Consider the following 25,184-nt stretch of genomic DNA (forward strand, 5'->3'; position numbering starts at 1 on the left):
AGGTGGGCTTTACACCAATCACAACTGTTGAGGCGGTCTTTGCACGATGACGATAGCACAGCGACGGTGAGCAGCTTTTTTTTTTAACATTCAACATGACGGCCAACGAAGCGCAGAAACTCGTTGATGCCGCTTGATGCCGCTGTCGCTGCTACGTCACCCGGATCGTTGATCTGATTGGTTGAAGGACTATCCAATGCGCCCAGAGGCATTTGAGCGGCGTCCGTTGGTGACGCCCCTTTGGAAATGACTGCGACTGAACCTAACACACCCACTCTCAGTTACAACTGAGAAGGGTCTGGTGTCAACCAGGCTAATGATCAATACCTTATTGCAGCAGGAAACATAACTTTTGGGTGTGTGGGAGACAAAATCTAGTAAAAGTTATCAACTTTGAGATTTTAATAAAAATCAAAACCCATTTTTGATACTATTTACATATAGTAGTTGGTGGATTCAAATTGCCTTCACATGCAAAGGGGAATGAAAGGAAACCGTGCAAGTTTAATTTTATCTTACTAATAACAACCTCTTTCATTGTGAAGCAGCAACAGGAACAGCAATGTATTATTAATATTCATCACTGTGGTTAACAATGACTCCAATCAATGTGTCTACATAACAAGCTAACAGTCCTATTTTTTCATGAGCGAATAATTCTACATTTTTGGAAGGAAGTAAATAGAACAAGAAGCAGCTACAGCGAGCTGTTCGAAGAAGAGTTGCAGGTGACAAACACATCTAAGTTCTAACAAGGTAACCAACTTCACGGTGTCCAGATTGTTTGGTGGCACGGTAAACAGATATACCTGATGCTTTTCTGACAAAAGTAGCTGCTAGAGGAGAGTTTGCTGTAGTATTAAACTGGACTGGCTGTTACCAGCGTAACCATCGGTGGTCAGTTAAAAACAATCTAATGTAAATTGAAATGAATATTCTTTTTTGCTGAAAAGATGTTAATATAGAAACATATACAGTACAGGCCAAAAGTTTGGACACACCTTCTGATTCAATGCGTTTCCTTTTTATTTTTATGACTATTTACATTGTAGATTCTCACTGAAGGCATCAAAACTATGAATGAACACATATGGAATTATGTACTTAACAAAAAAGTGTGAAATAACTGAAAACATGTCTTATATTTTAGATTCTTCAAAGTAGCCACCCTTTGCTTTTTTATTAATAAGGGAAAAAATTCCACTAATTATGCCTGACAAGGCACACCTGTGAAGTGAAAACCATTTCAGGTGACTACCTCATGAAGCTCATTGAGAGAACACCAAGGGTTCGCAGAGTTATCAAAAAAGCAAAGGGTGGCAACTTTGAAGAATCTAAAATATAAGACATGTTTTCAGTTATTTCTTCTTTTTTGTTAAGTACATAATTCCATATGTGTTCATTCATAGTTTTGATGCCTTAAGTGAGAATCTACAATGTAAATAGTCATGAAAATAAAGAAAACTCATTGAATGAGAAGGTGTGTCCAAACTTTTGGCCTGTACTGTACATAGGACACATATCCACAGTTTAAGGAGAGAACTCTTGTCCCTTTAAGATCCCATTGGAAAATTAAAATAGACTCGACACTGGAGGAGACAGTGTCAGTGTCATCAGCAGCTATTTATCACTAGCTCTCTTTAACCAATCACAGGGTTGCTTCAGTTTCACATGTCAGGCTGAGCCTCATGGCTGTACCACCCTGGTAGTGGCCTCATGCTGAACTTTAATTATTGTGAGTGGCCTGATTGAAAAACATCTTTCTCCAGCTGACACAGCGATGACGCCCTCTTTGTTCTTCCCTCTGACTGCTTCTATCACGCTTTTGCCTGACAGTACATCCTGTGTTTTTGGTGGACGTCAACCAAAAATCCACTTTCCGTTTCTTGGAAATGTTAAGAGGTCATGGTAGTGAGGATGAGCAGATTGTTTCTCAGAAGAGAACATGCACTATACAGCCCTTCAGCTAGTACTGGCTTTTACAGTCAGCTAATCAGCCGTTTACGGTGAAAAAGTCGTAACGGGAAACTGCCCAAGGCTGCAGGCACTTCTGACATTCTACTTACGGTCTGAAGTCATTAGCTGTTTACTCTATTCTTCAGTTTTTTTGTTGCTTATTTGCATTGGAGGCTCTGTAAGTGATTCTAACGGGGAAATAGCTTTGTGGATGGGCTTGTTCCTGAATGACAAACTGCTTCTTCAATATGACAGTGGATGGTTGGAAATCAGTCTGTGTGAGTAGGTCGAGGGTACTCCTGGGCAGCTGCACACAAGGACTCTGTGGACAGAATGTGCTATTCTATTCTCAAGGTCTTCCAAGTGTCTTCAACGCAGGATTTTTAGTCCACTCAGTCATTTTGTGCTCAGGTTTTATATTCCTCCACACCTTGAATGAAGCACAGGTACCGAGCTTGCTTCCTTTGTTTCTTTTCTCTGGCTCTGTGGTTGTGAAGGCAAGCTGGCAGCAGATAGTTGTTTATGCTGTGCACATTCCACTTGTATTAATCTGTTTTTTTACTACTGTCACAGACATATGGAAAATACCATGTTACGGTCTGTATAGGGAGGAGGCAACACTGCAACACTCAAGATGTGCGTATTACTTTACACCCCTGCACAATGAATCAGGGATAATCACTCGTTTACATTATGTTCTCCTGTTTATCAGTCAGTATAACCCACTCTGTGCCTCATGCTGTCTGTAGTGTTTGTAATGCATACACTTTGCATCTAAAGTATGTATATCTTTACTCTTTGTCCAATGACACCTTGATTTCCTCCTTCATAATCCTGTTATCTCTGATTAAACTCAATGATTACAAATTGAGTATCCAGTGATTCATTTGTCTTTGAGGATTTTTTTTCCATCGACTTTTCATGGTAATATGGCTCAGAATTGCTTAAACTTATCGTCTCACTCTGTGAAAAACCTCACATAGCATTCCACTGCATCCCAGTCTCCAACGCAACCTCTAATCTGCCTGTTGCTCCTGCAGATAAGTTTAAGCTGTCATGCTATGTAAACAGCACTGAATAATAAAACATAATTCTAAGTAGACCTCCCTCTTCTGGTCCCCGGAGGACAGACACATATACTGAGGAAAATTGTTTTCCAGAGTATCTCCAAGAGTTTCCTGCACCATTTTTCAAAGGGAAAACAAGCAGAAAACATCTGAGTTCCACAGTAAATAGGTTAGAGTTGTGCCCAATAGAAAAAAAGGCCTTTTAATCTTCTCAAGCAGTCAAAGATGAAGACAACAGAGGGAGGTCTGTGGGGATAACTAAGATATATTAACTATATTCTGCGGTATGGAGCAGCCTGAGAGTAAGCTGGTGCTTTGCGTTGAATCAAAATAAAAAAGGGCATTTCAGGGGCCCATCAGCAGGCCATGCAAATAATCCCCCTCCCCCAATCATTCGTCGCTGTGGTTGGAGAAATTAATGAATATAGGTCTGTGGAGTGTTTTTGTCATTCCTACTGTGTGTGACAGTGCTATGGAATATGACCACAATTCATGGACATCGGAAAAATAGAACAATATTCCTAAGTCTTGTCTTGTTTGTTTGTGTCACCACTTTGTTGTTTTTGTCTTCACAATCAATGCCAAAGAAATTTCCATGTCCACAGCATGACAAAAGCTGTAATATAACCAGTTTGAAATTTGATTAACAACAATAGATTTCGATTGGTGCTTTTATAAAGTACAATAAAAGATAATGTGTCCATCTGCACTGTATCTTTTTACACAAATAATCAATCATACTGTATTGAGAGCTATAAACACAAAGAAAGGAAGAAAAAAAAAAAGGTACACAAGAGAATGGCAATTAGCTGCCAGTGTGTGAGATTGGTCGGCTTTTCCAGAGCGGGGATGGACATCTAGGAGCGGAGTAGACGGCTGACTGAACAAATCTCCGTGATTGCCTGTTTCGCTGCCTGCTCCGTCTCTGAATGACAGGGTAGACAGTATGGAGAGGTCTCCCTCTGATGAGGTATTAAGGCCGTGGCAATTCCATTTGCACCACACAGGGAGGGAACTACTGCATCAGCACAGCATGCAGGCCATTACCACTGATACCAGTGTCTTTGAAGTTAAATTACAATCATTATGATTTTAAGTTATCTGTGTGGTTAATATGTTGGATCTCTCTAGTCAGATGACACTTATGTTTGGAAGTTGACTTGCAGACTTCTTCTTTCTAATAAAAAGCATACATTATGAGGGTTTATAATGTTTACTTATTATGCTATTCATTGTTAGTAAATGTAGGGCTTTATCGTTCAGTAGGAAGTCAATAATAAGAACAGCTTTTGTGCTGCTTGATTGTGAAAAAAATAATTGTAGCTTTTATTATTATTATTATTATTATTATTATTATAATGTTGATGACAACAAAACTCATGGTAGGCTCACGGCCATTGGGCAGCTAGCTCCTGAACTGAACCAACTTTCATCTCCAAAAATAACCTCGCTTGAGGAGCATCTAACCCTTGCTTTTAAAGAAAACTCCTACAGACAAACCAAAGGTAGTGTATAACCAATTAAGACATTCAAATAGCATTTCTATGTAAAACAATCATTAAGGTTTTTGTCATAACAGAAATATTAAGAATATAGGTTGTGTAGGGTACTTTAAAAATGCTATTCCTGGAAATTATGAAAAAACCCTCTGTATTCCTGGAAACATGGAAAAACTCTCTGTATTCTACAGAGATGCAACGATTACAATTTTCTAGTCCGATTCCGATTTTTCATTGAGTTTGACCTGCCAATACCGGTATTTTTTCTAACCACTTTACAGCACACACAAATATTTATTTTCTATCTTTTCTTTAATAGAACATTTTACATTTTGAACAGAACATAGAACATTTTTTGAACAGATAATTGATCGCTATAAAATAGAACTATATAAATTAATCCTGGTGTGGGAAATTCACACACATCTAAAGTGCAATGTTATGGAAGAACCATTTCCTTCTTTTCATATCCAATATCCAACAAAAAAAATGTGATATATTTAGCAAACTAAACTTCTGTATGAAAAAAGGGAAAACAGGTAATGGCAATAAAATAATCTATAAATAACAAATAAAAATAAATATAGCCTTGCAGTATAAAGATATTTCTCAAAAACACACACACACACACACACACACACAAACACACACACACACACACACACACACACACACACACACACACACACACACACACACACACACACACACACACACACACACACACACACACACACACACACAGGCCTGTTTGAACGTCAAAAGTAACGTTACCTGAAAACAGCGTGTACGGTAGTTCCTTTTTTAGCAAATTTGCTTTATTTGTCATTGTGCATAAATATGAACACTACCGTTGCTGTCAATGGGCGTATCTGCTAACGTTAGCTACCGATGGTTACCTCTTAACAATCCAGCAAATGGACAGTACCCTAGGGTGCTGTTACCTGAAACAGATGATTTAACGTCATTGCCGGTCACACACAGTTTAGCAACAAAACTAAACGCTGAGGGAAGATTACTACGTTTTTAATGTTGGTTATGAGCGGTATGTATAAGTGTTTAAAACATTAACGTTAATACAGCGTGTCGGAGGAATACAGCATCTCCTGCAGCGGGGCATCAGAGGCAGAGGGGCCGCAGTGTTCGCTAACGTTAGCTTCTTGTCTCATCTGGGGTGTGATAAACACTGAAAAACTGGACTTTATCAAAGTCAGTGTGCCCAATGCTATTTTCCAATAAACTGCCGTCATATTTCACGGGACCCGCGGGAGTGCGGTTTTCATGTTCCAGTTTTTCAGCCTCAGAGGAGAGAGAGAGAGCGGCTGACTGTTCGCCTGAGATCAGTAGAGCAGACGGCTCTGCAGAGCCGTGTATAAGTACGACTTTGACATTTCATAAACAGCTGATGGAGCGGTGGTGCGCCGCTGCTACATGCATATAGCGGAAACCCTGTGTGTGCGAGTGCGATGCTGATGTTGCACGACGTTAATCATGCGGCGCCCGAGTGCATTTGACCGGCATAAAAATCGGCATATGTCAGACTGACCGGCCGGTCGCCAGTCATGGCCGATCACGTGAAAATCGGCCAATTCCGGTCACCAGCTGGTCAATCGGTGCATCTCTAGTATTCTACTCAACATGGTACAGTAAAGTTCCCTCTTCAACGAAACCCATTGGATGCACTCAATTCATGTCTAGTTGGACATATGGCCAGCAGTAATAAGGACAGGAGCTGATAGAACAAACCATGGGTTAATTTAAGTTGTATATTAACAAAAAAAATGAAAGTATTAATACATTAATTGGTTTTGGTCATTTCATCATTATGTGAATGATGACAGTATGCATACTGAAATGACTCAAACTTTTTTTTACTACTTTTGTCTGCAGGTTAGCATGCTATACTCGTGTGTTTACTATGCTAACATATCTCAGCCACAGAGGCCTTTTTCACAACTATGACTACAGAACTATTGGAATAAATAACAGATCAGCAGTGTGCAACCTACTCTTATAGAGCGACGACAGAACCCATGGCCCTTAATGAGTGACTTATTCATTAATCTAATAAGTATAAAATAACCTGCTTGGAGGCATCATGTTCACATTACTTCGAAAACCACATCAAAAATGTATATGGACCAATATATCATCAGATATCCTGTGTAGCTCTAATAGTGATACAAACACTGCTTCTTATACTATGAGTAAAAAGTCAAAGCACATTATGCCAGATGAGGATATACACCAGCCAAAGGGATATTAGTGATCTATAAAGCATTAATAAACAATGCATTACCTATCAAAGCTATAACTTGCAATAAACCCTTATTAGAAATAGTGACCAATTAATTTTATGAGCCGTGGTCAGAGGCACTTCGTCATGTTGAAAGTGCTGAAATAAATGTGGCTAACATCCATCTTTAATGAGGAAAATGTTCAAATCCACACGGTTTTCTATTATTTCAAGGTAGATGATGCAACCTCGTGTCCTTTTTGTCCACTGCCCTCAAGCCATATTTCTATTCTAGTTATGGCATTTCATCATGTTTGATGGACAGGCACAACATATTTCCTTTATGAATAAAGCTATCTGTCAAACTGCCAGTCGCCCACTGAGTTAGCTGACTGATTGATTTAGATGCGCGTTCCCTTAATAGCGACAGTCTCTCGTCAATGACACAGTATTCACTCGCTTGCTCTCCATCTTTACCCCCTCATGCTTGCTTATTCCTTCCCTCTATTTGACATAGCCTTGAGCACAAGCACCTCATTTACGCCTAATAAAGACGAAAATCATAAGTCAAATATCATACGGATTGGCATGTCCATCTCTGTGATGGAACAGGACATCTGTTCTGTAGTAATTACATTTCTGTTAAAAGCAATCCTCTTAGTCTTTTTGAAGCTTTCATCACTTTGAAAAAATAAATAAAAACAGAAATGGGACCCCACATGAATACAGACTGCTTGGATAAGAAGACGTATACTAACACTACAGTCAGACAACTTCTTGACGTCTTTTCAGAGCGTGGCTCGTTATTTCTCCACCTGTCTCCTGGAGAGACTGTTGCTGTGGGGTGACGCTCAGGGCCCAGCTGGGGGTAAATGACATGCTTGAGCAGGTAGGCAGGCGCTCTCCAGCCATCCTCTTATCAGCTCTGCCGCAAGCTCCATGATACAGAGCTGTGCGAAGGGTATGGGTGATGGGCGTTGGTGGGGGGGCAGACAGCATCAGCAGCCGTGAGCAGGAGCGATGACTCAATTCCATAGTGCCCTTATCTTATGAGGTATGCGAGCAGGATGCAGGTATAAACATATACGTCAACCTCATGGCTGTATCCGTGCAGTTTCAAGGCTTCAGCCATATTCTCGAACATCCTTTCCTTCTTCCTTTGAAAAGTGTCCTAGACCCTCGGCTCTGTTGGCTTTTTGTCATTATGCTCTATTGTATTCACTGCCATCGTGTTGGCTCGGCTCCAGACACAAAGAAAGCCTCGAGGATAAAACTACACGTTGCTGCTGCAGGGGCATTATCATTAAAGATCCCCAATTCTCTCATCCTTTAAACATTGGCCCTCCTTTTATCTGTGGGCGACTGTTGATCCATGTGACTTCACAGTGAGGAATACCATTTCCTGATAATATAATCCCTTCTCCGGTCCAGACGGGGTATCTCTTATATTCATGTCTCTCCCCAGGAGAGTCTGACACGCAAACCTCATAGTTTCTAGGTTGAATGCATCCCTCGTCCTTATCACTCCCTCCATATTGTGATTCTGATGCACAGGGAGGGTGGGAGGATTGGAGGACTGTGAGTTTTGGGGAGGGTGTTGCTGTGCTATCTGATTAAAACAGGAAGTGTAAGAGGTCAGTGAATTTAGTTAATCCTGAAAAATTTGATTGTTGCTCAATTGTCAGTCACAATGAAAATGATGTCAGATGTTCCAGGACATTGTGACATTTTGAAGTGAGTTGTAGTTTTACAGGATGACTTCTTAGGTGCTGTTCTTGTACAGTCATCAATATTCAGAGCAGACAGATTTCTTTCACCGTTCTGTCAATTTATATATTTTTTTTGTTGAAGCTGAAGTTACAACTGCAGAGGTTTAAGTGAAATTCCCTTCGGCTATCTAATCCTCTGACAGCTTTCACAAACCGGCATTATTTTAGCATTTTTATGAGACTGAGGGATAGGATGACATGCTCTTAGAGGTATGAAATGTACATTGAAACTAAAACGGAAACAATTTCAATCCGTGCCTGGCCTTGGTTGCGACCTGGTTTCCAAATGAAGCAGATACACAAATGCAAGTCAGCATTTGAACAGGATGAGACTACGAGTCTATTCTTTGTCACAGTATTGCATCAATGAAACTTCTGGGTAATCTGACTCCTCTTTCAGCTATTGTTAACGTGAAACGGGGAGCTTTAGCTACATAGAAAAGCGTAGGTGGAAACAAAAGGTTATATTAAATATTTCTGAAGTTGTGGAAGTTGCTGCATCAGCCATAACCCATTAAACAGTGATTCAATGTAGTTGACTGTGTTTTTCTACTTACTAGGCAGGTGTCAGTGGATGAGGTGGACTGCACTCCACAACCCATCATGGATATCAACTGTCAGCCATTCCCCCATCCCACAACCTCCTGTCCTCCTGGCTCCTGCTCCACAACGCCCACCTGTGTCTGAGCTGTGTCACCTGGGACTCGCAGGCTGTTGACAACATGACGCAGATGGACTACAAATACAGCCTGCTGGGCTCCACAGTGGACGACTACCGCAAGAGGCCGTTGCTCCTGCAGGTGGACAACACGCCCATGAACCTGTTTGCAGTCCTCGAGGTGAAACGGGAGCTGCCGAGACGCTGGAGCTCCCTGGGCTGCTTCCGCAAGATCCGCCTCTACAGCGTCCTGTTCGGCCTGGCCGTCACGTTCGTCATCATGGCTTCGTACATCCTGACAGGAGACAAGAAGGGTCTCCTTCTCACCCCTTCCCCCTACCACTTCAGCAGCCTAGTCAGCCCGGGACCTTATGCGTTCAACCTCTCCTCAGTCAAGGACTATGCACATATCAAACTGGTGGTCAAGTCCATCACATCCAAGGTGGAGTTTCGCAGCAGTCGACAGCTCCCAGAGCTAAAGGCACTGGTCAACAGTGAGCCACATGTGAGTAGACTTATTATCTGTCCTCATTTATTCAAAGAGATCTTAAGGACGCAATTTCTATCCAAAAATGTATTTAGTTATTGCTGTAATTAGTACCTCAGTGTTTTATAGTGTAAATGTTATAGTATCTCTATTTTAAATCATAATACAAACATGGTCCAGTGTGATATTGATCTCTTTTAATGTGTGTCTTGAAGCCTAATTAAATGCTAAGTGAAAAGGTGATTTAAATTAGTATTCGTGCCTACATGCCATCTACACCGGGTTCAAACCAGCTACACTGTTGCAATTTCCCACAGCAGTTTAAAATTTTAATTTATATATATATAAAAAAGAAGAAGAGATAAAACTGCTCTGAAAGCCTTGTAGAACACTTCATGTCACACCAGATAATTGCATATGTCTCCACCATTTTCTTTCTGCAGAAGGGATTTAAAGTTCAAAGTCATCCCACAGTCTTCCAACACGTGTCCGTCTCACCTCAATGCCTGGTTCAATTAATTGTTAATCCTAATGATAATGGCTTGTGTGAGGGCTACTTGCAACAAAACTAATTTCTTATTGAACCAGCTAATGAATTGAAGAGTGTGGCCGTGGGACAATCAATACCATGTCTGTGGATGGATCCGGCATTAATTGTCCTTAAAGTAGCTGTGTCTCACACAGGCTGCGAGTGAGTCACAGTAATGTCCGCCTTTGAAACACGTTCTCACTCCGCACTCGTAAAATACAGATGTTTGGACAGTGGCTGAAGTAGTATGTAAGGCCGAAATTCAGCGCAGGGAGGTTGGTTGGGGTGGTGGATGGGTCAAACACAGGACTTTCACCCAGGAGAGCGGGATTCGTATCCCACGTGTCATGTTTCCTAAAGTCGCTTTCTTCTTTTCCTAAATCCAACCGCCCCGTTCTTCCCACATGCCATGGAAACGTAAGCCCACCCACGACCTTTTCCTTAACATAACTGCATCAAAAGGGACGCCAATAGTCCCGACCAAGTGCGTTTAGATAAAGCGTGTTATATGACGCTAAAGGAGACTTTAGCGTCAATAACAACGACAAAGGCACCTGACCAAGCGTCCCATCCGTATTTTACGAGATGGGATTGAGAATCTGTTGGCCTTTGTCGTGTTTGATCACCAAAAAACACTTGTGTAACGCGAACAGAAAAAGACTGTCGGAAATGTGTTGCCTCACTTCTACTGTTGAACATGAATCTGCTTTACACTCCCAGGGCAGACTGTACGTGTGTGTTCATGGACACACTGCTGTAAAATCAATACAAATGTACTTTTTATTTTGTTTTGTTTTTCTTGAATCCAGCACATTGGATTTGGAATGAGACAATGTGTTCACATCCATACTGGGTAAACCGTAAAGGACTGATAGCTCTTTTTAGGACAGTGCATCGGGACAATGACACAAGTTTGAGTTTTTATGCCCAAACCGGGAATGTTCTTGACTGGTGAAGTCAGTGGCCTGACCTCAATCCAACTGATCATGTATTTCTGCTGAGGACCAGACTGATGGCAAAAAGTCCCCAAAAATCATGACTTTATTTAAGTTTGTTAACTTGTCTAATAACTTTTTTTTGTCCACTGGAGGAATGTGTATAAAATTGCTACAACTCCAATACTGTTCATCTGATGTGAACAAGGTGACATAGTTCAACACAACAAAAAATGGTGAATTTCTAAATACTCTGACTGCACTACATGTATGTGTGCACTCACTTATGTCTGTGCATCTAAAGGCAACTTACTGCCCCTCTAGAGTGTATCCTTTTGCATAAATTTGTCATGATGGTGTTTGCCTACACCTGCCAAAACAGTGGCTTGTACACAAAAAACTGTTTAAATTGTTGAAACAAACCTCTTCATTTAATGTGTCTGTCAAATGATTGGAAGGTGATTAACTTCCATCGTGCAGCCATAGCAATGATAATTTCAAGGGTTTACAGAAGGCTTTGTCTGAAATGCTTTATATATTTGGGAAGTTCAGTGACTCAGAAGCTTAAAGCAGCCTGCTTTCTTTACCTTTACAGATGTTTTCTGCCATCCCCCGGAAATTCCTGCCTGGTGTCAAGAACCCCTGCTGGTATGAGGAATATACTGGGAATATTACCTCAGACCCATACAGGACAAACTTGTATGCACGCTATTCAAGGCGCTTCCGGACAGTGTTTCAGCACTTGAGGAACACTTTCCGAGAACACTTGTTTCACCGCGATGGGAAACCCTACCGCATGCGATGCCTTCCTTATTTCTATATCATCGGCCAACCAAAGTGTGGCACAACGGACCTGTATGACCGACTGAGGCTGCACCCGGATGTCAAGTTCACCACTTTCAAAGAGCCACACTGGTGGACCCGCAAGAGGTTTGGTGAGTAAAGAAAACTAAAATTTGCTGTGGTAGAGGCCTTCAGGCTGGTACACGATAATGAGAGCCCCAGAGCATTTAAAGTGTGAAATGTGACTCTACAGTAGATTATTTTGGCAAAATCAGCTCAGAGGGCTTCAGAAAAGCACTCATTGACAGACGTTTCTGAAGGGTCAGCCTCAAAGGTAGGCCTGCCTGTTTCATGAGCATTATTAAATGTATCTCCTGTATACTTACTGCCATCATATTGCTAAGATATGTTGACTGTAGTAACAAAATTCCATAATTTAAACACATTTCGGTATTTAATTGGGGGAAGGTTGGGGGGAGTCCTTTGTCTGAATGTGTCATGAATTAAGTATCCCTGGTGCACTCTTCCATTGCAATTAATCTTGAATATTCAAGACCTCCATTGTGTGCTTTTACGCCATAATCTGCCTCTTAGCAGTGCAACTTCTCCATTTTGATACATTGATGGTTGAGCTCATGCGGTGGCTGTGCTCATTAATGGCCTTAACTGGGACAATACTCAGAAAGATTATCTTGGACATAAGATTTTTCTCTGTGGTAGAAATGACTTGCTCAGGACACACGTAAAACACCGTGTGTGTGAAGTATCCTTGCACACTTTGAACCCACATGTGTGGGCGCACTGTTTCCTGCACTGGTTTAGCAAAAACTCACTCCTTACGACACATCTTGCCACCATGAACTTTGCTTCCTTAAGCTTCTAGTTCTTGCTCTATTTTACACCTTTCTGGCTGCTCCCTCTTTGCACAGACAGTTGATTCTATACTCTTGTTTAAAAGAGTAACAGAGCAATCATACATGTATTTAATTAGACGGAAAATCATTTTATTTTATAAGGAAGCAAACAAAATAGAGGCATACTTCAACACACACACACACACACACACACACACACACACACACACACACACACACACACACACACACACACACACACACACACACACACACACACACACACACACACACACACACACACACACACGCGTTTGAACCGGTGGTAATACTGTATGTAATAAAAAAAAAAATTAGATAAACCCTCAACTGCGTAGACATCTGGTCATAGGGCGGTTCTGTTATCTAAATGTGTGGATGCCATCATGTGTTTGCTTCACCATGTGCATCTGTGATGTTAAAAGAACCACCACAGATGGAATCAAAAGCTATACGAGATCTGGGAGTGTGAGACTGTATTTGGGTGAGCGGAATCTCCCTAAAGAAATTATATTTGACTTTAGAAGTGAGAGTTCGACCCCCCAGCAGATGACTATGGAGGGGCAAGGGATTAAAGTGGTAGGGGAGTATAAATACTTAAGAACAATAATAGATCCTAAGCTATCATGGAATTCCAACACTGATGCAATCTATAAAAAAGGGTCTGCAACGACTTTATTTCATGCGGAAGCTGAGACAGTTCAGAGTAGGGCTTTGACTTTTGCCCAAAAATCATATTCGAAGTTCGTTTGTTTATTAATATTCAAATATATTTGAATACTTATTAATACATATTTTGACCATTAAATGCCTTCAGTAAGACTTATATTGGTATCAAACTTCGTATAGGTTCTGTCCACCAAAGGGCAGTGTATCAGTAAATAGGCAGGCAATGATGTTTTCAGAAGAAAAACACACTGCCACAACTGTTTGTTTTTTAATTAAAAGTCAGACCCTGGATGAATCACAAACAGTATGCTTTCGACAAAAAGTTGAGAGCTTTCACCGTAGCCTACGTAAGTGGTCTGATGTTTATACTTTTGCGCTGGTGTGTGCGTCGAGCCAGCGTGTGTGTGTGTGTGTGTGTTAGAGTGAGAAAGTGACGGTGATTACCGGTAGCTTCAGAGCGAGTAGCGACTCTAGAGTCATAGTGAGAGAAACAAAGTGTCTCCCCTGTTCTTTCTGACCACGGTGAGACATCTGTAGCAGGAAAAGTTCACCCTCTCCTTGATTTCATGTTGTTTATGGAGAAGGAGAACCAGGAAATGAGTCGGGGGAAATGCAACGCTACCACGCAACGGCTGAGCGGGAGTTACATTTTGAAATGCGTGAAAAAGCCTTGGAATCTGAATTGAAAACGTTTACAAGCAAAACACATTTACAAATAACAATGGCCATAACAGAATATTAAAGTGCCCATATTATGAAAAAACACTTTTTCTGGGATTTGGGGTGTTATTTTGTGTCTCTGGTGCTTCCACACACATACAAACTTTGAAAAAAATCCATCCATGCTGTTCTGAGTGAGATACGGTTTCTGAATGCGTCCTGCCTTCAGTCTCCTGGTGAGCTGTTCAAAATCGGCCCGGCTTGTGACGTCACAATTAGCATTGTTAACTAATTGTTAGCAATTAGCATGCTAACGCTAGCGTTAGCATGCTAACGCTAATGCTAGCATGCTACCTCGTTCTCAATAGCAAAGCACTGCTACAACACACACAAGTTCACCATAATCAACAAACGAACTACTTACATGTGCGCCCTCATTTAGAAGTCTCCCAGCTAATCCTGCCTTGTCACTGACCAAAGTTGGAGAAACAGGCTTTCTTTTACTGTTTCTAGAGTTAGCTAGCTGACATGATCTACATCTGAGCTACTGAGCATGTGCGAGTGCAATCAAAGATAGTACAGAAGAAGAAGAAGAAAAGAGGTCTCACTCTGTAGCTAAAACAGAAACCAGGTGAAAAGAGGATCTGCAGTAGTGAGAGAGAGCTGTGCAGTACAACAAAAATATGGTGTTTTTTGAAAATTAAACCATGTAAACCTATTCTGGTACAACCTTAAAATACAGTTATGAACCTGAAAATGACCATAATATGGGCGCTTTAAGGGCTGCCTAAGATTCGTTCGAATATCAATCATTTTTTTAAATATTCAAATTATATTCAAAGCCCTAGTTCAGAGAGACATGATGGTCCTTTCCTCTTTTGTTGAGAGTATTTTAACTTTCTGCTCCATTGCCTGGTATTTGTCTTTGTCACTGACAAACAAAAATAAATTACACAGGATAGTTAACATGGCCAGCAAGATTGCTGGATATCCGTTAAATTCTCTGACCAAAGGACAAGCAATTTGCGGTGACGGGCTACATCCTCTATTCCAGGCGTACGACGTGCTGCCATCGGGCAGAAGATTTAGGGTGCCGTCCTTACAAACCAACCGGCCTCGCAAATCATTTATTCCTACCAGCATCACACTACTGAATAAGTCAGGGAAAATAACTTGATCCTTTTTGTGTGATAATACTGCACTTTGGTACAGTATTAAAATGTCACTGATGATGTTGCAAATTACTATTGATAGCCCACTGGTGCTTATGATACTGCACTTTACTATTTTATAATGTAGAGAAATTTGGTCCTGTTGTTGTCTGTTGTCTGTCTGATGAGGTGTATGGTGCAAGATGAATTTCCAAAAGGATCAATAAATGTCTATCTATCTCTGTAAACAAATCCAACCGCTCACTTAACTTGCAGATGCTTAATTGCACTGCTGCTTTGATTTGATGACTTTAGCCTAATGACATTAAAAGCATCTTAAGTCTCTTCTCTCAGATGTGAAAGATTTTTTCTAAATCAAATGTAGTTGATAATTACTCCTCAGGCTAGCAGTAACACAATTTGTCTTGTGTTTTTGCTCCCAAAAGAAGGCAAATCATTATTCTCAATACCTACCAGGCTTTTTGTTTTCTTTAAAACTTAAACGCTCATTAGGACTCATTAATAATGGAAAATCGGCAACAGCTCAAGAGGCAGGCATCAGGAGTGTGAGTCAGTGTGTATGTATGTATGTAGTACGTGTGAAGAAATACTAGAAAAAAAGAAGTGAAGAGCAGCAGATAAACTGTAGAGACGCTGATCTTTTTAAAGTCTGCTTCCGATTATGAAATCAGAGCAGATTAGATAATGACTTTAGTTGAAAGACGTGAGTTATAGGGTGTAGATAATCTCATAATTCCCTTTTAAGAACAGCAGCTGCATTTTCACATCAGCGCAGCATGAGGACTCAACATTTAAAATGGCAATTTCTCACTGTGGAAGACTTATTCTTCTGCTCAGCAATGGCTGATGCATACATTTTGTTTTGCCTGGAGCTATTGGTCTAAAAATTGCTTAATGATTTTAATAATTTCACCCTGGGGTTTTGGCATTATACTTGTTGGAGGGAGCTACAAACATTTTCTGAAAATTTCATCCAAATTTTCGACGCAAATATCAAAGGAGGTTTAACCGTGGCAGCCAAAACGATCCTTTTGAAGTTCATCCAGTTGCCGACGATGCCCCTAATCCCTTGCGACTCTCAAAACATAACTGGTGGATTGATCAGTCTGCATGAAATACCTTTTTTGATGTGTTGTGTTCAGTTTGAGTTGATAATTATTTGAACCTCATAAAAGCTGCGAGATGTGAATGAGTTGTTTGCCTTAATTTGTCGGCCTTGTGCTTGTGTTTTCTGCAGCCTGTGATGTTGCATAGCAGCAAATGCAGCTGTATCCCAAGGACATAGGTCCCTCTAAGTTATTGCCCCCCCCCACACCCCCCCTCCCCCACTCATTTCCCATCCTTTCATCTTTGCTGCCACTTTCTTTCTCCCTCTCTCCCTTCCAGTGTTGCACTTAGAGCTATGTGCTGGTAATCAGCACTTTTCTCTTAAGACATCCTTTGAGAACACTCTGAATTCAAATGGTCTTGTTTTGTATTTATTTTTTTATTTCATTCCCCTCAAGGCTCCACTCATCCAAAGCAGTGAAAAGGTGATTTGATGCGATCCGCGTCACATAACTTTCCGAGAGGAGCAGTTTGAATCTTAAGCAGATGTGCCTTTCGTATGCAGTACCCATCAAGAAACACGGACTATTTGCAAATTGTGTGACACTTCAAATTATATCAAAAAGCAAAAGGGATGGGAAAAACAAAACCGAAAAAGACAAGCACCATCACACCTAGTGTAACCGTTCTGGATTAATAATGATGCAGGCTGTATGTCTGGAGAGTTTTCCTGCTAACTAGAGAACGGTGTTTTACTGTGACACCATCAAAGCATCACTGAAAGTAACAGACACCTGAGCTACCTCATTATCCTTATCCTGCATGGATACTCCTAAATCCTACCCTGCATCTCCACAATTGCCTGCCTAGTAAATTATTATACTGCGGACCACAACAGCTCAGATGGAAAACACATTTGCTGGTACTGCATTCAAAGCATTAACTTGACTTTGGCACCTAATTGGAAACGGGGAAAACTGAGCAGGGACGCTACTCCATGCTGAATTGGGATTGGATCTGAACTTTTATTAGGCCACTCCACAGTCAAGACAACACAGAAGCACTAATGACCTCCTTTAGTGTGATCACAGAAACATATGGAGAGGACAGGGCAGGCAGGAACGAAAACATGCTTGATGTATACACAGGGATGTCAGTGCTAAAGATTCCGACCCAAACAATGTCTATCTTAATATTTATAGGCTCATAAAAGAGAAATATTTGTCTGTCTCTACTTTCTACCAAACATAAGATCTGATTACTTGCCAACTAAAGTAAACCTGCACTTTAGATGTAATTGTAACCCACAAAGTGTATCTACCATCCCTGATTTCTCTTCTCCTACAGGTATCATCCGTCTGAGCGAGGGCTTTCATGATCGATACCCAGTGGAGGACTACCTGGACTTATTCGATCAGGCTGCTTACCAAATCCAGGGCAACCTCACAGCAAATGCCAGTGGAAGCCCCAGCCAACCTAACATCATCATAGGTAAGCAAAATGACAGCCAATAGTATTTACCACCAATGTGTGTATTTACTAAATACAGTATGGTTAAATGTAATACAATTATCATTTGCAATCCGTTAAATTCCAGTGGAAATTATGCCTCACAAATGAAGTTTTTGAACTAGTTCACTTGTTCCGTATGAGCATCTCAGCATCAAATGTATGCATGATTCTCCCCATATGGTAACCAATGGCCAGTGCAGAGGATAAGCTTAAAATAAATCACTGATGTTAAAAGCAACCAAAAACGAGTCCTTTCTTTCTCCAACAGGGTGATTAGTCTTCTCTCTAGCTGGTCAAGTCACGTCAGTTTTAAGGGTTGCATTCTCCAGTTAAAGGAACACGCCGACTTATTGGGAATTTAGCTTATTCACCGTAACCCCCAGAGTAAGACAAGTCGATACATACCCTTCTCATCTCCGTGCGTGCTGTAATGCTGACGGCTCCAGCATTAGCTTAGCCCAGCACAGATCCTGCAGGTAACTGGTTCCAACTAGCCTACTGCTCCCAATTGTGACAAAAGTGACAAAATAACGCCAACATGTTCCTATTTACATGTTGTTATTTGTAGAGTCACAGCGTGTACAAAAAACAACGTAACATGAGACACGGCCGTCTACTATCCGTAAACAAACCGGGAACTATATTCTCAGACAGGCTTGCTGTGAGCATATCACTCCGCCCAAGTACTATATTCTTTCGCCTGAGAATATAGTTCCTGGTTTGTTTACAGTTAGAAGATGGCTGTGTCTCATGTGACGTTGTTTTTTGTACACGCTATTGATCTAAATCACAATATGTAAATAGAGAATTTATGTTAGACAATGGCTGTCTACATTCGATCTATCAGACAGCCTTACAGCACGCACGGAGATGAGAAGGGTATGTATGGACTTGTCTTACTCTGGGGGTTACGGTGAATAAGCTAAATTCCCAATAAGTCGGCGTGTTCCTTTAAACTTTCACTCAAATCATAATTTATGCTTAATAATTTAATGGTTTTGAACCAGGGCCTTTAGTATTTGAATCAAGTAGCTAGCTTGTCAGATTTAGTACGCTACAGCTGTCATTTCAATGCATCAAAATAAATATTGGTGTAAGTATTGGATCAGACTGTGTATATGTGGCAGATACCCAATATAAAAAAGCACTAACCCAATGCCTCTGGGAATGGGAATAAAAGACAAGCTCGAACTCTATGTTCCCCTTAATAAAAATCAACCACTGCCTAACACTGACTTTTTTCCAATTCCAATCTAACCCTGAGCCGATTTTTAATTAACAATAGTCTTAAGATTAACTGTAACCCAAAAACTAAACATCAAACAAAGCTTTTCACACTTAGCATCATGTGAAACTCAGCTACCCTTTGAGTGGCACACTATGCCTCCTCTGCATACATATATTCCAATAAAGCACCTCTGATCTATTTCAGAATGATTATCTTAAGGATTACGATTTAATTATGGTAGTGGAAAACAAGAGAAGGGAACAAGATCGCATCTCTCTAATCAGATCTCCAGGCAGTTTTAGTTGCACAAACATTTCCTGTTCAGTGTAATCTTTGCCTTCCTGTTTTGTCACATCATGTCAGAGGACAGCTTGAGCCGCCCTCCCTCTGATGTATCATATTGGTTACTCAGGTCATGTATCAGCGCTGTGAATCTGTGTGAGAAACGTGGCCTGACAGCACTCTGTGTCCCCGTCAGGCTGCAGCCAATAGCGTTCCAGCTGCGGAGACCTGCCATTTGCCTGGAACTTCACTTGTAATCGCGCCTGCAATATAACAAAGCTGCTATTAAAGCAGCAGGTATGAGGCTGAAGCACAGACATGCTCCGTAGCAGCCACTCTCATTCTGGCTAGATTTTTAAGAGAGCCAGTGACTCAGTCCTAAAGAGACACTCTTACAGCTTAATAATACTGGACTTCCTTCTGCTTCACTCAGCCTTTTATATGGCACTTCACTGAAGTGCCATATAAAAGGGATCATTGTTTTTTTTTTTTTGTCAGGACAGCAATAATATCCACAGCAGGGTGGAGAAGTCTTTCAAATCTCTGTCCTCTATCTGCATATCCTGCTCCCAGCACCTCTGCTTCCATCTGTCTGTCTTTCCCCGTCATCCAAACACAATCTCTAAGAACTGCTCAGCTGCAAAGAAAAACTGATTTAAGTTTTCAACAATAGCCTTTTCAGACTGGACTGAGTTGGTGCATTGAGTGCAGCTTAGCATGCCGCCCTGTTTTGTTTCCCTCCTTAAATAAATAATCCTTGTAAAAGAAGAAAAAAAAAGGAGTGTGCCAAAGCTCCACTCAGTATTCACACCATGCCCTGGGAGAGCCCAGCAAGGTGCAGGCCTGTGGCCAGAATCTCAGGCTTCTGACTCTCCTCAACCGCTGGCCAACACCATGGGCACGCCGGTCTGGCTCTGCCATTTGTTTGCCCTAATACGGTCTCTCCCCGTGGAGCAAAATAAGCCCTTTTAATGGACACCGAGACCTTTAATGGACTTGATCACAGTGTGTATCATTTCAAGCATAACAACATTAGCAGCTATCCTGTTTCACTCTCATCGTTGTCGTCACAGAAAATAGGTCCTGGCTATCATCCCTTTCTCTGAGGAAGGGAGGCCGATAAGGCCGTGTTGTGTTCCCTCCAAATGCATCGCAGCTTTACTTCACAGATAAGAGGATAATGAAGGCACAGACAGCCTAATGAATCCTGGATATCATTTCTCAGCACAGCCTGATAAAGGTTCTGCTCTCAAATTGTTCTCTGACTCGTTATGAGCACCAGTACGGTCACTGTGTGAATTGCAGTCTTTCCACAATTTTACCCACAGCTGGATTTGCTGGATTTGTTTTTTTTTGCCCTCCATTTAGAATCTTACGTTTTATTGACTTGTTGCATTGCATGCCTGTTGGGAACATGCTGTGTCTGTTAGTTCCAGCCTTGATTTAAAGGCAATTATATAAAAGGAGGTTGAAAAAAACTTCCATACATTTATGGCTTATTGGGCTACTGCATGTTTTTCTGAAGAAACTACTTGGGGTAATGTATCCATTTATATGGGTTACATTACTCAATTATGATTACTCAATTAGCATATTCAACTACACATATCAAATGCAATGAGTGAGAAAAACTAAATGAAAATGTGTCTGTATGCATGTTCTGTCTCTGCATTATTGTAAAGTATGTTTATGATGGTCTGTGTGCATGTTTTTATTTAAACCACTGTGGGTGTATTTTGCAGGAGAAGCCAGTGCGTCCACCATGTGGGACAACAACGCCTGGGTGTATTTCTATGACAACACCACAGAGGGAGAGCCTCCTTTCCTTATCCAGGACTTCGTCCACGCCCTGCAGCCTAATGCCCGCTTCATCATCATGCTCAGGGACCCAGTGGAAAGGTGAAAGTGATCTCTGTTTTACTGCCTCCCACTGCATATCTGCACTAAAAATGCCTGGACTGATGCCGATTCAGCTCTGACCCGCACACCTCTACCCTTATGCTTCTATCATAGCTGTTTACACTGCAGATACAGACAGATACTTTACCTGTTTACAGGAAACAAAAGACCTACTGTCACAAATGATGCGTTGCCTTTTACTGACACCGGGTGCCACGTTTTTTAGTTTTTTTAGAGCTCATAGGTGCAAATGACGTCATACGCTTATTTGCTAATTAGTTGCATCATCGAGCATTATTTGCATAAAGTGGTTGTCTGTTGCAGCGAGGGAGAGATAACTAAAGCAAAAATTGGTGAAAAAGACATTAAAAGCTAGTCTATTTTAAGCCAAAATGATACCGTCTGTGTGTGAGAGTAATGACGGCGTTAATGTCGTCATCAGGGCTTGGGTCGTCCAAATGGCTTGAGTCTTGAGGAGTTGTAGCATTTATTCACTGACAGATAAACTGTACACAGACTGCACTGCTACTTACAGTTATAACATTACTGCCAACTTCATACTCATCGACACACACACAGCTCCCTCTCTTTTTCCCTGTCTCTCTCTTCACCGCACACTCGCTGTGTGTGCAACGGTGTGTGTGTGTGTGTGTGTGTGTGTGTGTGTGTGACACTGTGCCGCTGTGTGCGCAAACCACCATGCAACATGTATGCAGAAGACAACATGGGATGCCCATGCCGATACTTTCCACATTGTTTTTATGTTCTTACGCTTAGGCCCTGCCCCTAAGCCGTATAATGGTAGGGAAAAACCTGCATCCCTTTTAATTGTGATGCCTTTATCAGAGCCGTGGAGAACTTATTTTTGCTGTTAAGTGTTAACATTGATTTTTACTTCAGAGAATTTACATGCTCTCTATAATTGTTTCTGTCCTAATATTGAAATGTACTGTTGAAATGAATTATTGATATTGCTCCATCCGTATTCACATTCCTATATACTGTTCTTTAGTATAGTATTAACAATGTGTATGTATGTTGCCATACAAATTATTCTCAGAATCAATATCTTCTCCTTATCACACATTTTTTTATGCTTGGAAGTTCAGTTGCCCATCATTTATATATCCAGCTGGAGAAAAATGCCCTCCGTTAAAACCGGTCATAAACTGTTTTTTATGACCACTTATTTGAATATTGTTCATTTGGTTCTAGGGAAACTGAACCCATGGAGAATACCCAACACTCAGTTAAGTCATTAGGTTCTCAAGACAAAAAAGAAATCTTGCAATTTTTGTCTTCACTTTGTGCCTCTGAAAAAAAATCGTAAAATGTAAACATTGCAATCGCGCCTTGTTTACTGTAAACTACAATGATCGGGGCCTATGTTGCTGCAGGAAACAGATTTTTGATGCAAGACAAAATATGGGTAAAAAACGGTGTAAACCTGCTTCACTTAAAAATATCTGCAAACACCTACACGTTCACATTTGTTTACAGAGCATCTCTATTGTCTTGCAGGCTCTACTCTGACTACCTTTACTTTGGTATTGCCAACAAGTCTGCAGAGGATTTCCATGAGAAGGTGTCAGAGTCGCTGCAGTTATTCGAGGGGTGCCTTACGGAGTACACAATGCGCTCCTGTGTGTACAACACTACTGTCAACAACGCCATGCCAGTGAGTGCACCCTTGCTTGTGCTTTTGTCTCGCAGCCCCACAGAAATCCGCAATTTAGCGAGCTGCGTATAAGCTGGTGGGAAGAAAGAAATACAAAAGAGTGAAAAAGACAGATGGAGTGAAATCCACACTTCATTTGCACATGCTAAAGCTTGCAGAGCAGACTATACGAAGTGGATTGACAATATTGTTGAACTATTAAACGGGGCAGTGTCTAGAGCCTATCTTTGTATTAGAAAAACAAGTTTACCTGTGGTGTGAACTTGCTTCTTACTAAAAAAAACAACCAAAAGTCTTGTCAGCCAGTGCAGGGCCCCCAGTGTTGGGCCCCTAGACAGCTTTTCCCACAGTGCCCTGAGGCAGATTGGCTGAGAGAGGGAGGAGGAGACCATCCTCTTTTGGCTCCCCCTCCAGGCTGCCTTGTACTCAGAGGTCCTCCTCTTCAACTGCCACTGACAAGCTTTATGGCCCTCTGGGAGCATGCTCAGTATTCGCTGGCCTAATTGTCCATCCACTAATATCTCCTCAGAGTTATTAGACCATGTGAAAAGCATTACAGCTGTCCTTACAGCGGTCTCTCATGCCTGTGGCTCCTCGATAAAAGTTTTAGAGCTCAGATTAGAGTCCGGGAAGAAAAGACAAATAAACACCACCAGCAGGAGAACACGATTGGCCTTCACTTCACCAAATTAATTTAACAAAGGGAGGAGTTGCTGGCCTGGCTTGCAATCATTTATTCTGAAAGGCCTTTCAGTTTTGCTAAAGAGGCAAAAGGACACGAAGACAATTATTTTCCCATTAACAAGGTATTTTGTTTACGCCTACTGTTCTGCAATGACTGGTCACATGGGAATCTAAAAATCCATTTCAAAAACAATTAGGCTACCTGCAAGTACACTGTGGTGAAATCTGACAAAAGATCAGCAGCCAATTCATTTTTTTGGAATGTTATGAATTAATTTGGTTTAAATCAACAAAATGTCAAAAATAGTAAAAAGGACACCCATAAAGTTCCAAAGTGACATCTTCTTATTGCTGGTTTCGTCCGACCAACAGCCCAAAGAAAAAGTATGATTAAGGGATCAAAATAATGGGCTAAAAATAAACATGTAGGGGTATAAAGTGAGCAGCTGGTCCACTGGCAGGTGGTGATGCAGGTTTCTCAATCTAGAGGAAACTCTGTCAACTACTCACACTACAATACCAGTACATGTTCAATTCCCTCACAGTGCCTAGCATTACCCAGCCGCCCGTACCCAAGGGGAAGATGAAAGAGAAAGCTGGTGGAATTCTCTCCCTCCAACTTCCCTTCCCTCCTACTGTTCATCTCCTTAAAAAGGTACACTATGTAGTGTTTTAAGTATTTTATTAGCTAAAATCAATGTCTTCATTCATAAATATGTCCGCATTGGTGTAAAATTACCTCTGCCAATGATCTGACTTATAAAGTAAGCAAATAATTTCTTATCTGTATTTACATTGGACAGGCAAGTCCAAGGAGGCTTCCATGTCGTTCCACCATTTTGAAAAACTATAATTGCTGAGAGGGACATAAAGCACTAGCCTACCTGTCTAGCTAATCCACAACGCGTTTTTGTTCAGAGCCAGCGTCACGTACTGAAACCAGCTGAAACGGAGAAGGAGATCAGTGAGAGGCGCTTGTCACTGGCCCGGCAAATTTGAAAGCCTGCACTGCACTTTAGTTCATAATGGAGGATCATACTCAGAGGAGAAGGAATCCTCGTCGCCAAAAAAGGCTACCGTAGTTGCAACACACATTTGAAAAAGCAAGGTGCTAGAGAGCACTGTTCGTTTGAATGCAAAATACAATTTCACCGCTAGATGGGAGAAATTCCTACACAGTGTACCTTTAAGAGAAGTTTAAACATGCATACACACCCCCCATGTCCCTCCACTAAAGGAGGACATTTCTTAGATAGGGCTCGTTATCTCACATTGATTCTCCGGTTTTGTTCCCTTAGGTCAGGTTGCAAGTTGGTCTGTACATTGTGTACTTAATGGACTGGATGACCGTCTTCAGCAGGGAACAGATTCTGGTCCTGAGGTTGGAAGACCATGCCTCTAACAGGAAATACACAATGCACAAAGTCTTTGATTTCCTTAACCTGGGTGAGTAAAGCAACACATCCCAACATAGGGGGTCGGTGGGGGGGACTCTGGCAACATTGAACGCGTAATATATGCGGACCGTTAGAGGAGCGTAT

The 25,184-nt window shown here is 41.3% G+C and overlaps 1 protein-coding gene across 1 annotated transcript in view; it reads left to right on the top strand.

Moving 5' to 3' along the window:
- LOC120551667 (carbohydrate sulfotransferase 15-like) overlaps positions 1-25,184 on the top strand; it is a 41,133-nt gene that overhangs the window by 13,672 nt on the left and 2,277 nt on the right. Inside the window, exons 2-7 of the mRNA XM_039789160.1 lie at positions 9,088-9,690; positions 11,732-12,071; positions 17,708-17,851; positions 21,125-21,281; positions 22,803-22,959; positions 24,942-25,089. Coding sequence (XP_039645094.1) covers positions 9,250-9,690; positions 11,732-12,071; positions 17,708-17,851; positions 21,125-21,281; positions 22,803-22,959; positions 24,942-25,089 — 1,387 coding nt within the window. The 5' untranslated portion in view covers positions 9,088-9,249. The remainder of the gene's footprint in view (positions 1-9,087; positions 9,691-11,731; positions 12,072-17,707; positions 17,852-21,124; positions 21,282-22,802; positions 22,960-24,941; positions 25,090-25,184) is intronic.

Source organism: Perca fluviatilis, chromosome 21, assembly GCF_010015445.1.
Source record: "Perca fluviatilis chromosome 21, GENO_Pfluv_1.0, whole genome shotgun sequence".
Lineage (NCBI taxonomy): Eukaryota > Metazoa > Chordata > Actinopteri > Perciformes > Percidae > Perca > Perca fluviatilis.